The sequence below is a fragment of the Chaetodon trifascialis genome, chromosome 4 (genome assembly GCF_039877785.1).
Source record: "Chaetodon trifascialis isolate fChaTrf1 chromosome 4, fChaTrf1.hap1, whole genome shotgun sequence".
NCBI lineage: Eukaryota > Metazoa > Chordata > Actinopteri > Chaetodontiformes > Chaetodontidae > Chaetodon > Chaetodon trifascialis.
This window is the reverse complement of record NC_092059.1, coordinates 12,151,366-12,168,515: the sequence shown is the minus strand read 5'-3', so window position 1 is coordinate 12,168,515 and position 17,150 is coordinate 12,151,366. Positions and strand designations below refer to the sequence as shown.

At 44.7% G+C, this 17,150-nt stretch overlaps 1 protein-coding gene across 1 annotated transcript in view; it reads right to left on the bottom strand.

Annotated features, from left to right (window-relative positions):
- Window positions 1-205: 205 nt before the first annotated feature.
- Window positions 206-17,150, bottom strand: part of xpr1a (xenotropic and polytropic retrovirus receptor 1a) — a 64,451-nt gene continuing 47,506 nt past the window's right edge. The window contains exons 4-15 of the mRNA XM_070960695.1: window positions 16,575-16,795; window positions 16,290-16,439; window positions 16,104-16,187; window positions 15,258-15,339; window positions 14,879-15,066; window positions 14,336-14,515; window positions 12,087-12,255; window positions 11,217-11,417; window positions 5,504-5,670; window positions 5,241-5,380; window positions 4,884-5,108; window positions 206-4,196 (exon numbers count right to left, since the gene is read on the bottom strand). Coding sequence (XP_070816796.1) covers window positions 4,139-4,196; window positions 4,884-5,108; window positions 5,241-5,380; window positions 5,504-5,670; window positions 11,217-11,417; window positions 12,087-12,255; window positions 14,336-14,515; window positions 14,879-15,066; window positions 15,258-15,339; window positions 16,104-16,187; window positions 16,290-16,439; window positions 16,575-16,795 — 1,865 coding nt within the window. The 3' untranslated portion in view covers window positions 206-4,138. The remainder of the gene's footprint in view (window positions 4,197-4,883; window positions 5,109-5,240; window positions 5,381-5,503; window positions 5,671-11,216; window positions 11,418-12,086; window positions 12,256-14,335; window positions 14,516-14,878; window positions 15,067-15,257; window positions 15,340-16,103; window positions 16,188-16,289; window positions 16,440-16,574; window positions 16,796-17,150) is intronic.

The following is a 17,150-nucleotide window of genomic DNA, read 5'->3' as shown; positions in this document are numbered from 1 at the left end:
CTGCAGGAATGCATGTGTGCTAACGTAGATGTACTTCACAGAACAGCATCGGATACTCATTCAGCAAAGTGCCTCCTCCACCGTGACAGTATGAGGCGTCCATGAGACCTGACACTAAAATCTGCCACAAACTGGAAGATTTAAAATCGCTTTGAGCAGCTAAACCTTTAGTGAAGGAGGAAAAAAAAGAGCCGAGAGTCAGAGCGAGTTTTAAAAATAATCGTGGTTTATAAAACCCAGATATGACAGGATCACCAAAGTGTATACAGAAATACAAATACCATCAGGAAAACCATCATTGAACAGTGTTATACACTCGACATGTACAAACTACTCTGTAAAAGGGACAAAGGGGGGGATGGTTCAGACTGTAAGACATTTTCCTTTCTTTATGTCTCTTAAAATCACATTTAGCCACAATGTATTTATTCTATTCTTCATTTTTTTTGTATCTTATCAAAGTAGAACATTCATCTACCAAACTACAGGTACTATCACGTTCAGCTAGATTAGAGAAGGGGTACGAACAACATCAAGGGAGGGAGGGAGGGGAGGCGAGGGGAGGGGAGGGATGCACACGTATCAAGCACTTTAACATCATGGGGGTCTCGGCAAGCAGTGAAAGCAAAATCATCTTTGATTTTCACCCATGAGAAAAATGGGATGTCGGGGCTTATCACCGTCTTCGTCTCATCAAACACAAACAGTACAAAAGAACCCTGCTTCTGTTTTTGTCAGTGGGTTACAAATACTGAACATCTGTGCAGACGCCGGTCACTAAAGCATTTCTCACAGAGAAGCATCTCAAAAAAATGCTTCCCGCGAGCAAGTAAAAGATCCCGGACCTGTTTGTGAGGCATTCAGGAGAAGCTCGGGCAGATCCGGGATCAGTTCAACAGCATCTTGGTGTGTGTCCTCTCTGGGCCGGGGTCTGTTCCTGTGCCCGACAGTATGTCAAAGTGCTTCTGTCAGCAGGGGCGGCTTACGACAACAGATGTAACGTCCACAATATTTTCATGCACATTCACAAATGTACAAACAATATTACAGCTTCAGGACACAGAAATCTGCCCCCCCTTCCGCCTTCAACACCTCCTCCATGAGCCCTGGACGCAAGACCCCCGGAGGTGACGGAGCCTTGAAATAAGAAGGAATCACTAACAAGATACAACCAATCACATTCTCCAGTTCTATGGATTTTTTTCCCCTATTTTTATACAAATACATTGTCAACAGATTTACACATGGAAAAGAGTGCAGGATTGTGACCAATCAAAGAAAAAAGAAGCTCCTCATCACCTAAAAAATACTGCTTGTCTTGGAGCAAAAATGGCAACATATGAACTCAATCATTGTCACAGTGGCTACAATGATTGCTAATATACACATCATGTCAAATAAATTAAGATCTATGTACAATGTGGAACAAAAGCAGCATGCAGGCAAGACAACGGAGCCTTTTTACAAAACTATCTGCTGTAGTGTTGTGCTCTCCAACGAGAGAGAGAGAGAGAGAGAGTGTGTGTGTGTGTGTATGTTTTATGCCTGTATACACTTATGGCATGTGTCCAGTGTATTTAAATGGATCGGGAAGCTACCCATCTTCTACATTTGAACAGGTATAACACATTTTTTACCATCTAACTTTCCAGTTCGCTCACTGCACACAGGAGCTTTTCAATCTTCTAGCCGCTACGGGAAAAACAGAAGTAGAAGAAGCAGGACTTTCTGTAACTCGTCTGGGCTTTGTCTTGTGACTGGCTGTGACGCGGTGTAGCCATAGGGAGGAAGAGCGGAACAGAGTGAGGTGGTCACACAGGAAGAGAAAGTGAAACACGCACACCAGCATTAAAGCCAGGGGGCCCTTTAACAGTGGCAGCAACACGCTTTCAGATTCTGGCCAACAGCTGCTGGTTTGAGGGTAAACCAATGAGGCAAGATGTCAGATGTGCAGCACATTTCTCCTGGTTGTTACAAACTTAGATTACATTTGATCTAACAAGCCACCACACCTGAAACAATGTTTTAAAAAGTGCGAAAATGAACGAGGCAACGTTGAACGTTAGAGACAAACGCGTGTATCTGGTGACAGTAACGCTGAACGTGGTGAAATCGGACTGAAGGGCTGGCTTACTTACAGATATTTACTGCTAAAGAGACATGAATGAGCGTTTGTAGCGTTGCCAGATATCTCTGATGCCACCTCGTAGTTCAATTAGAGCCTCAGTTTTCCTGACTGTCATGAAAGTCGCCCAGTGTTTTTGATTTGGCTTCACTGAATTTAGGTGAACCCAATTCATTTGGTTACAGCTTCACTTTTTGTTGGAGGAAAGCAAACAAATGATATAAAATGTAGCCCAAATCATCACAAGCTGCCCCCTAAACCATTTTTATCTGCACAATTACATCAAAAGAAGCCAGACTGGGTACAAAACCGCCCAATCTGGCAACACTGAGCTTTTGCCAGGGGGCTCAGAACAGGCTCGTGTCTGGTGACCATATGAAGTGTTGCAACATACCAGGTGGGCCTCAAATGTCAGTTATGTTCCAGTTTGAAAAAATAAGTTCATCTTTGGAAAACACTACCTTTACCTTGAACATGGTCTGCATTCAAAGAAACAAGGCTCTCCTGCTGCACTGACAGTAAACTTTAGAGCAAGTCAAGACCTTGAATATTTAGATTTTTACTAATGTGTTGACTAATCTGTTCATCTTGTAAGTGACAGATTGTTTGCGGTCTGAAAAGATCTCTCTGACCTGAATCTTGAAAGCCTTGAGAACCACTGGCATGTACACTCATGCATGCAACGGTGCATCACATCACTCTGATCACGACGTATTTCCACTCCAACAAGACAGAACCTGCTTTGCTAAAACAGCCCAATAAAACATGTACTTTTGTAAATAAGCTTTGTGCAGGTTGGTTGGACAGAGCTACTGCAGCCACAGACACATTCATAAAAATAAAGCTTTGGTAGTTAATGCAAAGAAGAGCAATGCACATACATATACTGCAGCTAATCGGGCACAAGTCAGTTTTGCACTAATCTGAGGTTTAGGGGTAAATCGACGTCTAACTATGGGCTCATTAAAAACGTGGCACAACCGAGAAAAACATTCCAAACATTATAAAATACATTAACAATCATCGTGTGGATGCTCAAACTAGTCTCACTAGTATAAACAACACATGTAGAAGTACTTAACAACTACAAGAGAGTAATAATGCACATCAAAATATATGAAATATATTACAAAGCAACTACACAGACTAGAAATGTTTGAATCAAAACATCCCCTTTTGTGTACAAGTTGGGTTTTTTTTTCCATGTTTTGTGTATTAAATGCACTTTTCCTGCAAGTGCCTCCACGGCTGTGATCGATGTTATTACAACTCAACCAAAAAACAAAACAAAAAAAAAGAGTATAAAAAGAATCAACAAGCTGAAACCAGTTGATTTTGATATGCTGTGATGTGATTTGAGTCCTTCCTCAGGTTTCTATTGATTCATATTTAGTCTTTTGATTGGCTTGTCTTCTCCCTGTTGATCCTGGGGTACTTTAAAAAGGCGTGTAAACAGTCGTCTGTCGTCTATCTACCGTTTGCGGCTCGGCCAAAACAAATCCGGAGAAAGTAAAGGAAGAGAAATCTAAAGAAACGCAAACATCTCAAAGTAAAGAACACATACTAAAAAAGTCCTTTTTAAAAAAGAAGAGGACGATCCCAGGGCAGTGTGGTCTGTGTTTCCAGCTAAGTGCAGAAGATTTCCCTTGACGTCTGTCCGTTTGTTTGTCTGCGTGAGTGTGTGGCATCAGCTCTCTCCTCAACTGTAGCAATAATACACCATGCTTGTGCTTCAGCAGGTTGATCTTAATGTGTTTTTGCATTACATTGTGTATCGTGTGTTTTTCTATACTTATAAAGACCAAATATACTTACATGGGTGTAAAGATGAGGTATACTGTCCAAAGTGACGGCGGCCTGAGCTCCTCGCTGCTCTAAAGGTGTCAGCTGAGGGCAAAGGTGACTACACGTGTAACTATAAGGGTTGAGGTTGGGTGTTAGTGAATGAGGTCCTTGCAAGTATAGTATATCTGAGTGTGTGTTTGTGTGTGTGCACGTGCTGACGCTGTGGACTCAGCTGAAAGCCTCATCATCCGTGTCTTCGATCAGCACCTTTGTGTCCTTTTTCGATCTGGAAGAGAGGGGAACAAATGACGTCTTATCTGGGACTCAATTTTCTGTTGTTGTTTTGTGTTTTAATGTATTTAACTGATTGATAGTTGCAGCTTGATTCATGTCAGATCACTGTCACCTCATCCCTGGAGCCACACCACTATCATAGATACAAATGTGTTCATGATATATTTTTAAGTCAGACGCTGAATGTTTGCATCTTGATGAATGGGTGGTGGACTGTGAAAACACCTGAGACAACATTGGAAATAAGTCCATGTCATCCTTCTCTCCCTGAGTCTAAAAAAAAAAAAGTGTGATTGATGTTTTGAATTATGTTTTTCTTTTATCCCACTCTTTTTAATATACTTGTTTTCAATTTGCATTGCACTTGTTCACTACTCTATCTGCTTCATTGATGCTGCTGTAAATTGGAATTTCCCCTTGCGAGACTAATAAAGGAGTATTGAATTGAATTGAATTGAATTGAATTGAATTGAATTGAATTGAATTGAATTGAACTGTAATGTAGTTTTTTTCAAGGACATGATGAGAAATAGTTAAATCTCTTCAAGCTCTTTCATTGTTTAGAACATGTTAGAGAGATTTTCTGTCTACAATAATCTGACTCTTTCTTCTCCTCAGTGTTTAGAAATCAAGCTAAAAGTGTGTGAGCCTGATGTCAAGTGTCCATGTTGTGTCTTACTGTGAGGAGGACAGCAGGGGGCGTCGGAGTGACAGGCTGTAGGACCTCTTCCAGGTCTTCTTGCCCGAGCGGTTCCGGACGCCGTCCTCCTGGTCCATCATCTGCTCCAGCAGCGTCTGGTCGTCGGCGTTTAGTGGCGCCACCGAGATATCCCTCACAGCCCGAAACTCACCACAGTTATTCAGGTGCTCGTTCTCCAGACGGAAGAAGTTCCACACAAAGCGCCTGCAGAGAGGAGGTGAAACTCTTAGAAATCAGCGTGGGGGCTTATGGGAACAGGTTGTTTGAAAGATCATGTCTGCCTTGAAAATATGCACTGTGGTGAGGTATGTGTGTCACTACAACTCATGTCAGCACCTGAAGACCTCGAGTGGAGCCAGCACGGTGGCCACGATGTCGCCCACAGAGTGGATCTTTGTCATCGTGGTCAGAGAGATCTGGATCGTCCAGGCAAAGCGCAGGATCACATCTTCTATAATGGCACAGTAGTAATAGGCCTGGAAGCAGAGGAGACAGGTTTAGGGTATCTGTGTGTGTGTGTGTGTGTGTGTGTGTGTGTGTGTGTGTGTGTGTGTGTGTGTGTGTGTGTGTGTGTGTGTGGGATCCCTGTCAGACTCAACCTTGTGTGGGTAAACAATCTCTTCTCTGAGGAAGGTGTTTTCTCCGGCTCCTCGGTCAAACAGGCCCCAGTCCATGCGCAGATCCCAGATCAGCGTGTACAGGGAGCTGATGGTGGAAAAGACGATGAGCAGGTAGAAGAACATGTCGGCGTCCGTGTGTCCTTGCTCTGGAACAAACACACAAACGCAGAGATAACACAATGTAAACAGTCTCAAAGGATCTGGCAGGAAAAGAACTGGATATTTTAAAAATGGAGATTTACAGGATTCAAGTGAGTCAGTGCAACTTTTGCAACAGCGCTTTGACCACTAGAGGGAGCCCTTCTGTCATGAATACACTAGCAATGATTACCAGCTGTCCTGTGGCCAAATATTAAAGTTAAGACTTTAATTTCCACTAACTTTATCAAATGAAAGATGACCAGCCATCAAATCACACACGCTGTGTTCACTTGCTGAGTTAAGTCGCAGAGAGGTGAGACACCTGAACTGGGCGATGATTAAACATACTGTGTTTTAGGCGTTATACAGTAAGTGGTTTCTGTACCTCTACTACCTCTGTATGCCATGCAGGACTGTCACGCTAACCTCATAAATTCTCAGTATTCAACAAAAAGACATTTACAGTGTGTGTGTGTTCTTCTGAGGCAGTGCTAATATTAACTCTGCACCTATTGTACTGCATGTGCACAAGTACAGTGTGTATGCATGTACTTATTCAAATACTGTGTGTGTATCCTAACTTGTGTCAAGCACCAATGAAGGAGAGACTCAAGTAATAAGCAGAAGCACTTACATGTACATCAGTATAGTGTTTAATTAAGGTTTTAACTGTGTAAAACGTACTGTGTGATACACTAGAGGTTTGTTTTGCTCTTACTGTCCCAGTGCATGTCACATTCTTTCATCCTGCATGTCCTGCTATCCAAAACTTCCCTGTACCGTTCTGTCTGTAATGACAATAATAGTGATAATTTGTTGAGCTGCCAGCAGGTGATGAGTACTGAACAAGCTCTGAGTTTGATGACAGTAGTCTGATGGGCTCAGCAGCGTCTGTGTGTCTCTGCAGCGTCACTGTGGGCGTGATTTGCTTCTTCCTCAGTGGGCTCCGAGATATAAATCAGCACCCAGTGGTCTAACAGTGACTCACACAGACACAGACAGCAGCCACCAGACAGAGACCGGGCTCGCTCCCATTTGTCATGGTCACTCCTGCTAGCAGCCAACGAGACGCCGGGGAGCGGCGCGGAGGACATTTCGACCGGAGAATTACTGCTGTGCTGCTCTGTTAACTGCTGGGTCCATTGTGCCGTTTGCTTCTTCCAGTCCCTACGGCCACACTGAGATTTCCCAGCCGTAGATTAAACACAGTCCTGGACAATAGACTCTTTTCACTGGAGAATATCCACTGATGTGATTTCCTCAGCGTGTAAAGTGTTGAAGTATTTAACCCTTCAGTTTCTGTTCGGGCTGAGGGTCTTTCAGGCGGGCTGCTTGGTCACCGACCATTTAACGGTTAAGCACGGTGAGATGGACATTGATTGGATGCTCAGTAGGAACTCGCTGGGGTCAGTGGCTCCTGTCACACACACTCAATTGCCAGTAGATTGCCACACACACACATGCATGCACACGGTTGCCATTGTCGTCCACAGGCACGCATGAGTTTAAAGACAGAGCGCTTCAGCAGGCTCATTTTATGCAACAGGCTCACTGATGGAAACAAGTTCACAACAAGAACAATCAGCCCCGACCATTAGGAGTGGCTGTTCATCTGTTACCACGGCAACGTAATGCCTCAACGAGGCAATTGTAATCTTGCAACTGGAGACTACTCAACAACACTGAAACGAGCCATTTGTGACAAGTTTGTGCAGAATAAGAGAGAAAAATGTTCTGGCTTAAGTCCACATTGACAGATGAAGCACCTTTATGGGCTGTCTGCCTCCAGATGTAAATATATCAGCTGTAGCAGGAGGAACAGCAGGGGTGAATTAGAGTTCACGCAGGCAGAGAGAGAGAGATTTGACTCAGGGACTCGTCTTTTATCTTCATTGGTTAACGTGTGTTTCAATGTGTGTGTGTGTGTGTGTGTGTGTGTGTGTGTGTGTGTGTGTGTGTGCTGCAATTCCTGCCTTTATAATGAACGAGGGGTCAGTACATGAAATGAAGTTATAAAAGCTGTCAGCTCTGGGCTCATCTCTATTCCAGCAGAGTCCGGCAGACATGTGTTCAGCCAGAGGCTGGTAATTACCTCTCCTCTCCTCTCCTCTGTCATCCTCTCTCTTCCCTTCTCTCCTCTTCCCCTCCTCTGCTCGTGTCTCCTCTGCTCTTCCATTTCCCACCATTATTTGTGTTTTGATACCCATTAAACTTGTTATTCGTCATCCCTTTCATGTCGATCTTTCTCTTCTTGCTCCGGTGCTCTCTTGTTCTCTCTGTTACTTCTTTCCTCTCTCCATCTAACCTTTCATTTTTACCTCCCCCTCTGTGCTCCATCAGGTCTAAATTTACTGATCCTTCTCTGCAGCTTGACTCGATTTATTCCTGCCTCTCACCATCACGGCCAGCCTCTTGCTGAGACAGCGGGTCCTCTTTGCTCATGACTGTTTTAGCTGGTTTTGGGAGTTTTTGATGCTGATGTCACAGATGGAGGGATGTCTTTAAAACAGCTGTGTGTGTGTGTTTAATAAGTTACCCTGTGCGATTTGTTTTATTTCCCCCTGCAAACAACTTTTCTCTGTCGGCTTGCACTACTCCTGCCTACCATATAACCTCCTGTACTCCCGCCTGAGATAAACCCTGAGGTTTATATTAGCATTAGGCTGTTAACTCCCCTGCATGTAAAACAGCAATAAGTCTCAAGCCACTGTACATAAAGCTGAGCCTGTATTGATCCTGGGTAAAGTAATCTGCTTTATTGTCAGCACCACGCTGCATCTTACAGGGTTTGGGAATTCTGCCCAAACCAGGAAATCCTACATCATCTCTCTGGATGCTGGACTCTGAGCATCTGCTGAGATTACAGATTCATGACAGTGTCCAATCAGTTCTTCATGGCGCTAAACTGAGCGTTTCTCTGAGGGTAGACATCTGCTCCGTTTGCTGCACCGCATCAAACAGGATTCAACCCTCAAATCCCACATCGACACAACACAGCCCCCCCCCCAAAAAAGTGTCGAAGTGCATCACAGTTTGCAACATGCACGCTAGAGAGGAAACTGTACCTCTTAATATTACAGACTTATATTTGCAAACGGAAGAACAAGACACTGAATACCGCTCAGTCCTCTACAGTGATTCATCTGTTGCATTCATGGTTTAAGTATTTGGCTTTCCCGGAGCTAAACGTGCGCAGTTCCAGGAACGAGTGAGGCGGCGAGGCGGTGAGGTCACACAGAAGCCGTGAGCAGGTTAGCAGTGAAGGTGACACATTCACTGGGAGCTCTGCCAGATACTGACTGACACTCCAGCCACCTCTCACAGCTGGACCCAGCGGTGTGAACATGACACCGCCCTGCTGTCTTTCCAGGCAGATGCTGGGTAATGCAAGCATCATCTGTCATGCCTACATTAAACTAGAGAAAGTATCAGTGGTAAAGGCTTTTTTTTAACTCATCATTTCCATATTTGGATGCAGGAATCTGACACTGGTGCCCACATTTCTTCACGAAAGGCTTTAAAATTTACCAGAGCAATCATTTCTACAGAGGACGTACTACAGGCAACTTCCTCAACAATCCATTCACTGCCCATATGGGTATGTGTGTCGGCCTTTCCACCCTGCTCCTCCCCTTAACCAGTGATTGGTCTCGGCCTCCATTATCATGCTGGATGAAAGACAGCTTCATACAGAATAACACATGAAGAGAGGCCATTAGTCTACAGGCTTCAGACCAGAGGAGGAAGGAGGATATGGTTTAATGGACGCCTTTCCTACCGAGCTGTGGAAGAAAAAAAAGGTCCGTCCGACCGTCTTCCTGCTTCATTCAATATCAGATCACTGGCGGTCGGCTTAGGAAGCAAGCGTATTGATTTGAATTTATATCAGAAAAGAATAAAGTCAAGCTGGGAAATAACATTTAGGGCTTTGAAAGGCTGAAGAGGAAGTTTCACAGCTGGCATTTGCTGGAAAATAAATAAATAAACTGGCATCTGAGAAGAGTTTAAATATATGAGCGGCAGAAAAAGCTGCTTTGAAATTATCCCTGTGGACAAATAGCATCTGTGACGGACAACTGAAACACAAAGGAAGCGTGCTGAAGGGAGGCTTTCATTTCCCCGGCACTGTGTCTTTGAACATGAACTCCTTTGTGATATGGCTTCTGAATCAGAATAATTGCAGGCTAATTGAGAAACTGTCAGAGGGAGAGTGACTTGACTTTTAATGATAATCACTCTCTCTTTTACTCTGTTTCTCCGCTTCCAATCTTGTTTCTGATGGATCTCAAATGGAGATTTTCTGCCTTGCTTCTTCTTCTCTGCTCTGTCTTTTCTCTGCTGCTCTCAGAGTGAAGGCCACATTGCGAGAGCAGAACCTTGTTTTTCCACGACTGTGTTTGACAATCCTTTCCCATTTCCATTATAAAGCTCCCGAAACCAAGGCCAACATCTACCGTTTGTACTCAAGGTCACCTTTGGTTTCTGAGCGCACACGACTCAATACAAAGACTCAATAGCCTGTGTGTTGTTGTCATGCTCGTGACAGCCACAGACAAATATTGTTGCTTTGGTTTGCAGACTTTAAGCTTTAGACACACTGACTTCTGTCTCTTCTGGGCTCCTCTGCGATTACAGCACTGCAACTGACAGAAGATGCACTTTCACATGATGACTGAGATCAACTCCACTACCTGCTGTGCATGACGCATAAAACAGACATTTGAGTGCACATATAGCCACCAGTCACTTTATTAGGTACAGATGTTCAACTGCAAATATCTAATCAGTGAATCACACGACAGCAACTCAGAGCATTTACGCATCTGCTGGAGTTCAAACATCAGAATGGGAAAGAAAGATGACCTAATTGATCTTGAATGTGGCTTGGCGCGTTGGTGCCAGACAGGCTGGTTCGAGTATTTCAGAAACTGCTTTCACACATAATCTCCAGGGTTTACGCAGAATGGTCAGACAATGGCCAGACTAGTTTAAGCAACAGAAATGCATCTCACGTCAAACCTGAAAGCAAATGGGCTACAGCAGCAGGAGACAACACCGTCAGCTCAGAACAGGAAAATGACAACAGGCACAGGCTCAATAAAATGGGACAATAGAAGATTGGAAAACCATCTCTGATGAGTCTCAGTTTCTGTTGCCACATCCAGATGGTAGGGTCAGAATTTGGCATAAACAACATAAAAGTGTGGATCCGTCCTGCCTTGTATCAGCGGTTCAGGCTGGTGTTGCTGGTGTAACGGTGTTGGGAATATTTTCTTGGCACAGTTTGGACCCCTTAGTACCAACTGAGCTCCGTTTAAATGCCACAGTTGGTCCGAGTATTGTTGTTGACCGTGCCCATCCCTTTATGACCACAGTGTACTCATATTCGGATGTGGCTGAATGTTAGATTTGCATCATGGACAAATCTGCAGCATATGTGTGATGCGTTCACCTCAGTATGAACCAAAATCTCCGAGGCAGGAGCTCCAACCCTGAACTACCAAGGTGTACTTAATAAAGTAGCCCGTGAGTGTCCCCGTGTGCGTCCTACCTCTGTGTGTGGCGTAGAGCGCGGCAAAGGTGACGACAAAGAAGGTGGTCGAATATTTCCCAGCGTTCACCAGGTGAGGGAAGGCCCTCTTGGTGTCACGGTAGCGCCTCAGACACTGGATGAAGCGGAGCCAGGCGGGCAGACACTGGATGATGGCGCGCAGGCCGTACGAGTAGCTGTGGCATACGTAGTCACCGGGATCTGGAGCAGAAGAGAACAGTGAATGATTAGCTTGTAATCACTTGTTCTCCTTTTCAGTTTCTCTCCCATAACAGCCTCCTCACACATCCCCCTTCACAGAGGAGCTCATCATTATGGGAGTCACATGGTGACCTCTGTGCGGCCAAACATTTCCATTCCATTAGCTCAATGTTAATTGGCTGCGTGGAGGCCGAGGTGTCACTGCTGGTGGAGCAGACGGACAGCAATTAAAACCTAATTCGCATCGCATTTCCTGACAGCACCGCTCAACCGTCTGGCACACTGTCAACTTTCAGTCCACCACATTTACAACCAAAAGATGTGTGTCTTCATCTTATATGTCTCAATCACGTTGTGATACGCCTCAGCAGGTGAAGAATTAGCAATGTAATTACCAGCAGTTCAAGTGCTGCTGTCTGTTTTGGCGTTTGGCGATCTACTTCAGTTAATATATTTTCCTTAAAATATCCTACATTTCCCACAGATTTTCCAGTAAAGAAGGAACAAAAACAACATTAACACAGGACTATAACTATTATGTGGTTGACCTGCATCATTGTCGACTGCGGCTGCTGTTGATCGAATTTCTGCCTATTCTCGAGAGAGGCTGAGATGATGTAAAGGCATCAGCAGTATGTGAGCCACTGATAACACGGATTATTGCCCCACCTTTGAACTTTGGCAGCAGGCCCTTGCTGTTGCTCCACTGTAGCTCAAAAATGTAGAAGCAGATGAGATACTCCAGGTCCATCAGCACAAACACCAGAGAGTTGAGCTGATCAGCCAGCCAGAAGTCTGCGAACTCCACCCGGTGGAAGGGCGCAGTGAAAACGCGAAACTGGAAACAGACGTGAGCGGAAGGAAGGTGAAAGAGACGAGTGTTTAAAAGTTAAGAATCTATAAAAGCATTTTTAAAAAGTACAGCAAACATATCCCCCATTTCTGGAAAAAGTACTTCGAAAACACCTCGGCTGACCTCACCGCTACAAACCTCGGATTCTACAGGGATTCTGATGGTGTGTATGTGCTTTCAACACTGGGACTGAATGAGTCAACAATTAATTAGTGTGTAATTGTCACAGTACTTCAGCAGAGAAGTGCAAAGCAGGGAACAACCTCTATTAATAATCTGCAACACACAAAGGGGATAGAGCATCCAGACTACCTTATCAGCACGCAACAGGACACCCTAATGAGTCACGCTTTGTGTCTGTGTGTGCATGTGTTTGTATATTTGTGTGTCACTACTCGACGCTGCATGACACAAAGGCATGAGGCAACCTGGCAGCGTTTTGTGGTATGCTCTGGCTTCTATGGGCATGTTATTTGGGATAAGACGTTTGGCAGGAGCTCAGTTATTGACCACGCTTTGTAAAACGATACAACCCTGCTCGACTCTTTCCATTTACCCCCTCAGGCCACAGCTGACATTCAGGAGCCACCGTACGCCTCCCTCCATGTACGCTTTCCGACACAAACCCCACGCACGCTCTTCCCCCGCCGCAAAATGTCAAAGTATATTGATCTTTTTTTTTCTCCAAATATCAGCTCATTGCATATTTCTCTTAAGCTGTCAATCAGAAGCTGTATTGATCGATTGGCCACCTCGCTCATATCTGCTCAGTCTGTGTGGATGTCTCAAAGCTAAGCCTGCTGCAGAGATGTGGTGAGCTTTTCATTTCTCGAGCAAACACTAGTAATCCAGGTGCTACCTCCACAGTTTGTCTGAAAATGAAATCTTTGTCCTCTGTCTGGCGTTCATTGTCAGAGGAACAACATTATGACAACAGGCATGGGAACATTTTATAGCACAGTTAACAAAAAACAACAGATTGTTTGTTCCAATAAAGCTACAACTTCTCCTTAAACATCCTCAATCACCTATTGCTTATTCCATGAGGCTACATGTATGCCAATCATGAAACACAGCTCATATCAGCTTTAACTCTGTGCAGGTGTTTACGATTGCTCAGGACCAATCAAGACTGAGGCCGATCATCATCAGCGGAGGGGGGCTGAGGGAGCGCTGTTACTGACTGCCAGGAAATGTGAAGGAAAGGACAAGAATATGAGGAGGGGGTCTGCTGCTGCTGCTGCTGCTGCTGCTGGGGGAGAAGCAGGCAGGGAGTGAGGAAGGCTGGAGAAGAGGAAGAAGGGGAGGAGGGACAGAGGAGCTCAGGGCATCAGCATACTGATAGATCTATGCCTATAATGATTGCACAGTCACAACCTCCACCTCCCCCGGGATGAAGCTGCATTCTATTATCCCTCAAACCCTCTTCCCTACACCCCCCTACACACACACACACACACACACACACACACACACACACACACACACACACACACACACACACACACACACACACACACACACACACACCCACCCTCTCTCTCCTGCAGGCCTGTAGTTCGGCTTAGACAAAGAACAGAGTAACATAGGAGGGTTTTGTAAACATGAGACTTGAGATAGATATCTGAATTTTACATGCATTCATTGTCTGAGATAGAGATGCACACACACGCACATGCGCACGCATACACACACACACACAGACACGGGGGGGGGGCATATTTAAATTGTATCAGTAGCACAATAGGGTAGCAAAGAGCTGTAAAAAAAAAAAAAAAAAAGACAGACAGACAGACAGCTCACATAAACATGTTTCTACGTGTTTTCTTTGGTCTAAGTGACCCGTTATCCTACATATTTAGGCCTGGCTCACACCTGCAGACATTTGTCTTTGTGTGTCCATGAACCTTGACTGTGGCTCATTTATCCAATTCTCTGCTCAGACACATTTTCAGATGCTCTCAGTGAGTTTGACCGGTGGCACCAAAGATCAAATGTCACCACTGTGATTCTTTCGAGCTAAAGTCGCTGACGTGTAAAATAAATGCTCCAGTTATGGACTGACCAGCAGCTTGAGGAGCCAGAAACGTGATTTGTAATAGCAGGTCTTGAAGGGGTTGATGAGGAAGAGCAACATGAAGCCGTAGAGGATGAGCGGGTTGATCTGCATGGGGAGGTAGGTGTACTCTGAGTAGAGACAGGAGAGGATGCTGAGACACCACAACACACCCAGGAAACCAGCAATCTGCAACACACATAGGAGAAACAGGAGAAGCTGGCATTAGGAGAAAGCACTTTTGACATATGGCCACAATTAACAAGGTAGTATGAATAATTCAGTGCAAATGATGTTGTGTTTTGTATAAATAAAGCCCCGTGGACATTAGGTATGTATTGTCTTCTGCTGAAGGAAATCTTCATATTTTAGATGCTAATGTATTTTCTTGAATCTGGATTACCCTACTGATTAATCAACCCCATTCATTCCTGATGCATATTGTAAAAGTGCATGATTACCCAGATCAGTCTGAAAACAAAGCTGTTTTTCTTAATTTCATAGAAAAGTTTCATCTTCACTAACAGAAATGATTTGTTTCCCCATTCTGACCTCAAACAGGTGTTGGTGTGACAGGTTGTTTCGGGGATTGATCTCGAAGATGAGGACGTGGTTGACTCCGGCCTGTCTCCATCCGTACGTGTTGATGCCCAACAGGAAGAGGAACTGGATCAACAGGAAACCGCCCCGATAGATCCGCACCAGGGGCCACACGTTCTCGAAGCGAACGAACACAGCACCTGATAAAACCACAGTGGATGCTCAGCTTTTTAAAGATAAGAAATCTGAGAGCAAACAATAATAAAACCTGCCAATCATGCTCCCTATTAATCTTAAACAAGCTACCAGAACTACCGGTGACACATTACAAATTGTGCTGGGCTCAACAGGATATGAAAAATGTATGAATCTGATTGTTTGTGTGACTTACCAGTGAGAACGAAGGAGATGGCGAGAATGATAAAGAAGCCGCAGTAGAGACCGACACGAAAGGTCGTCCAGGCCAAAGCAGGCTGAAGAGGAGAGGAGAGAGCGATACAGAAAAAACATTCAGAATGTTAATAAGATCAATTAATAAGACGTCTAATCAGTGTACGTATTTACAAGATCACAGACACTGTATGGACAATAGATCATTCTAGAAATCCAAACTTATTGAATATGTCTCCATATAAAACCACTCAGACTGCTTTTATCTGCATGAATATATGTGTTGTACACATGCCAGCAGGAGAAATGGAGGGATCAATAGTCACATCGCACAATTCAAGCCAGACATGACAGTAATTAATGCAGTAATAACGGTAGATATAACATAGAGGGGTAAAGTGCCACTAGCCTCGATTGTTTCTGAAAGATATCCTGTCTGTTCAACGGTGGAAAGGCACTTATAAAATCAATACTGGAGGCTTTCATGGTTTCTCTTTCTTTGTCTCTTCCCATCTTGCCCCCTCTCTCTGTTTCTCTCATAACAATCCTCTCACCTTTTGTTTTCAATCATCATACATAATAAATCCAACGTTACAGTAAGACAAATGCAAAGATTATGGATCGCATATGCTCGGGCGCGGACACCTAATCTGCATCCAGCGCGAGGGTCCAGCAGAAAACATGGGAAGAAAGAGCACGGCTGTGTGCGCCTCACTGCTGTTACACAGGTTATTTTGTTTCAGCTCACATGAAACCGTATTTTTGGCTTAATAGTAGCATACATTTGACAGAAAAAAGACAATTAAATCATTAATTAATTAATCGTCAACACAGCTCTACTTCTGACCTGAGCTGCCCCCAGTGGAGGAACTCTCAACCTCTTCATGGCCCTCTGACGATCTCCTCCCTCCAGCTCGGAGGTGACGAGGGTCTGCGCACACACACAAACAAACAACAATGCATGTTTTGCTTTCCACCAACAGCTCTGTATCATAGTGCGTATCTGCGTGTCTGCGTATGTGTGAGCGGGCACCTCTGTCTCAGAGATGAGCTGTGTGATCTTCTTGCAGGTGTAGAAAGGTGCCACCTCCACGTGAGCCACACGCCAGTCGGCCCCGCGAGGAGTATCCAGGATCTTGTCATGTTTCTTCAGGATTTTACGGAAACCGGTGAAGTTCAGGTTCTGTGGAGAGCGAAACGACTGTTATAACACGTCCATACCAGACAAACACTGCAGGAAACATCAAGCGCATTTTCATTTACTCCGAACAGCTTTTCAAACTTGACTGCGAGTGTGCTTGAGTGTGCGAGCTGAAACCTGGTAGTTCTGGAGCAGGATGAGGCTGAGGTAGAACTCGCTGAAGGCGAGCTTCAGGTCCTTGATGTTGTGGTGTTTGCAGCGCTCCTCCTGCGACAGGTGGAACATGGTCTTGCGTTTCCGCAGGCCGGGCGGAGCGTTGCTCTCGCGCTGAGCGTCCAGTGAAGACTGCAGCTCATTCTGCAGCGTGGCAAAACGCCTCTGAGCTTCAGCAAGCTTTTCTACGGATGGGAAAAGGAAAAGGATTATTACACTGCACCACATTGATGCTTTTATTCACACGGCTGTGCAGAACAATGGAAGCCTTCTACTTTTAACCACCATCTTACTGCCTATCCTTACTCAGTGGTTATATTTAACGTAGTCTGTCCCAGTGACTTGAGTCCTGATCTCCTATGCCTTGTTGGTTTTGCTGAATTCATTTCAATCTTGCTTGAAAAACTACTTGTAAAAGACGTAAAATAGTCGTTTCAGTTTGGCACCAGTGATCTTGGTAGAGGACAAGGAGAAGGTGGCCAAAAAACCCCTTTCATACACCCTGTCTCCTCTGATTTCCTGCTGTCTGGTCCAGGAAGC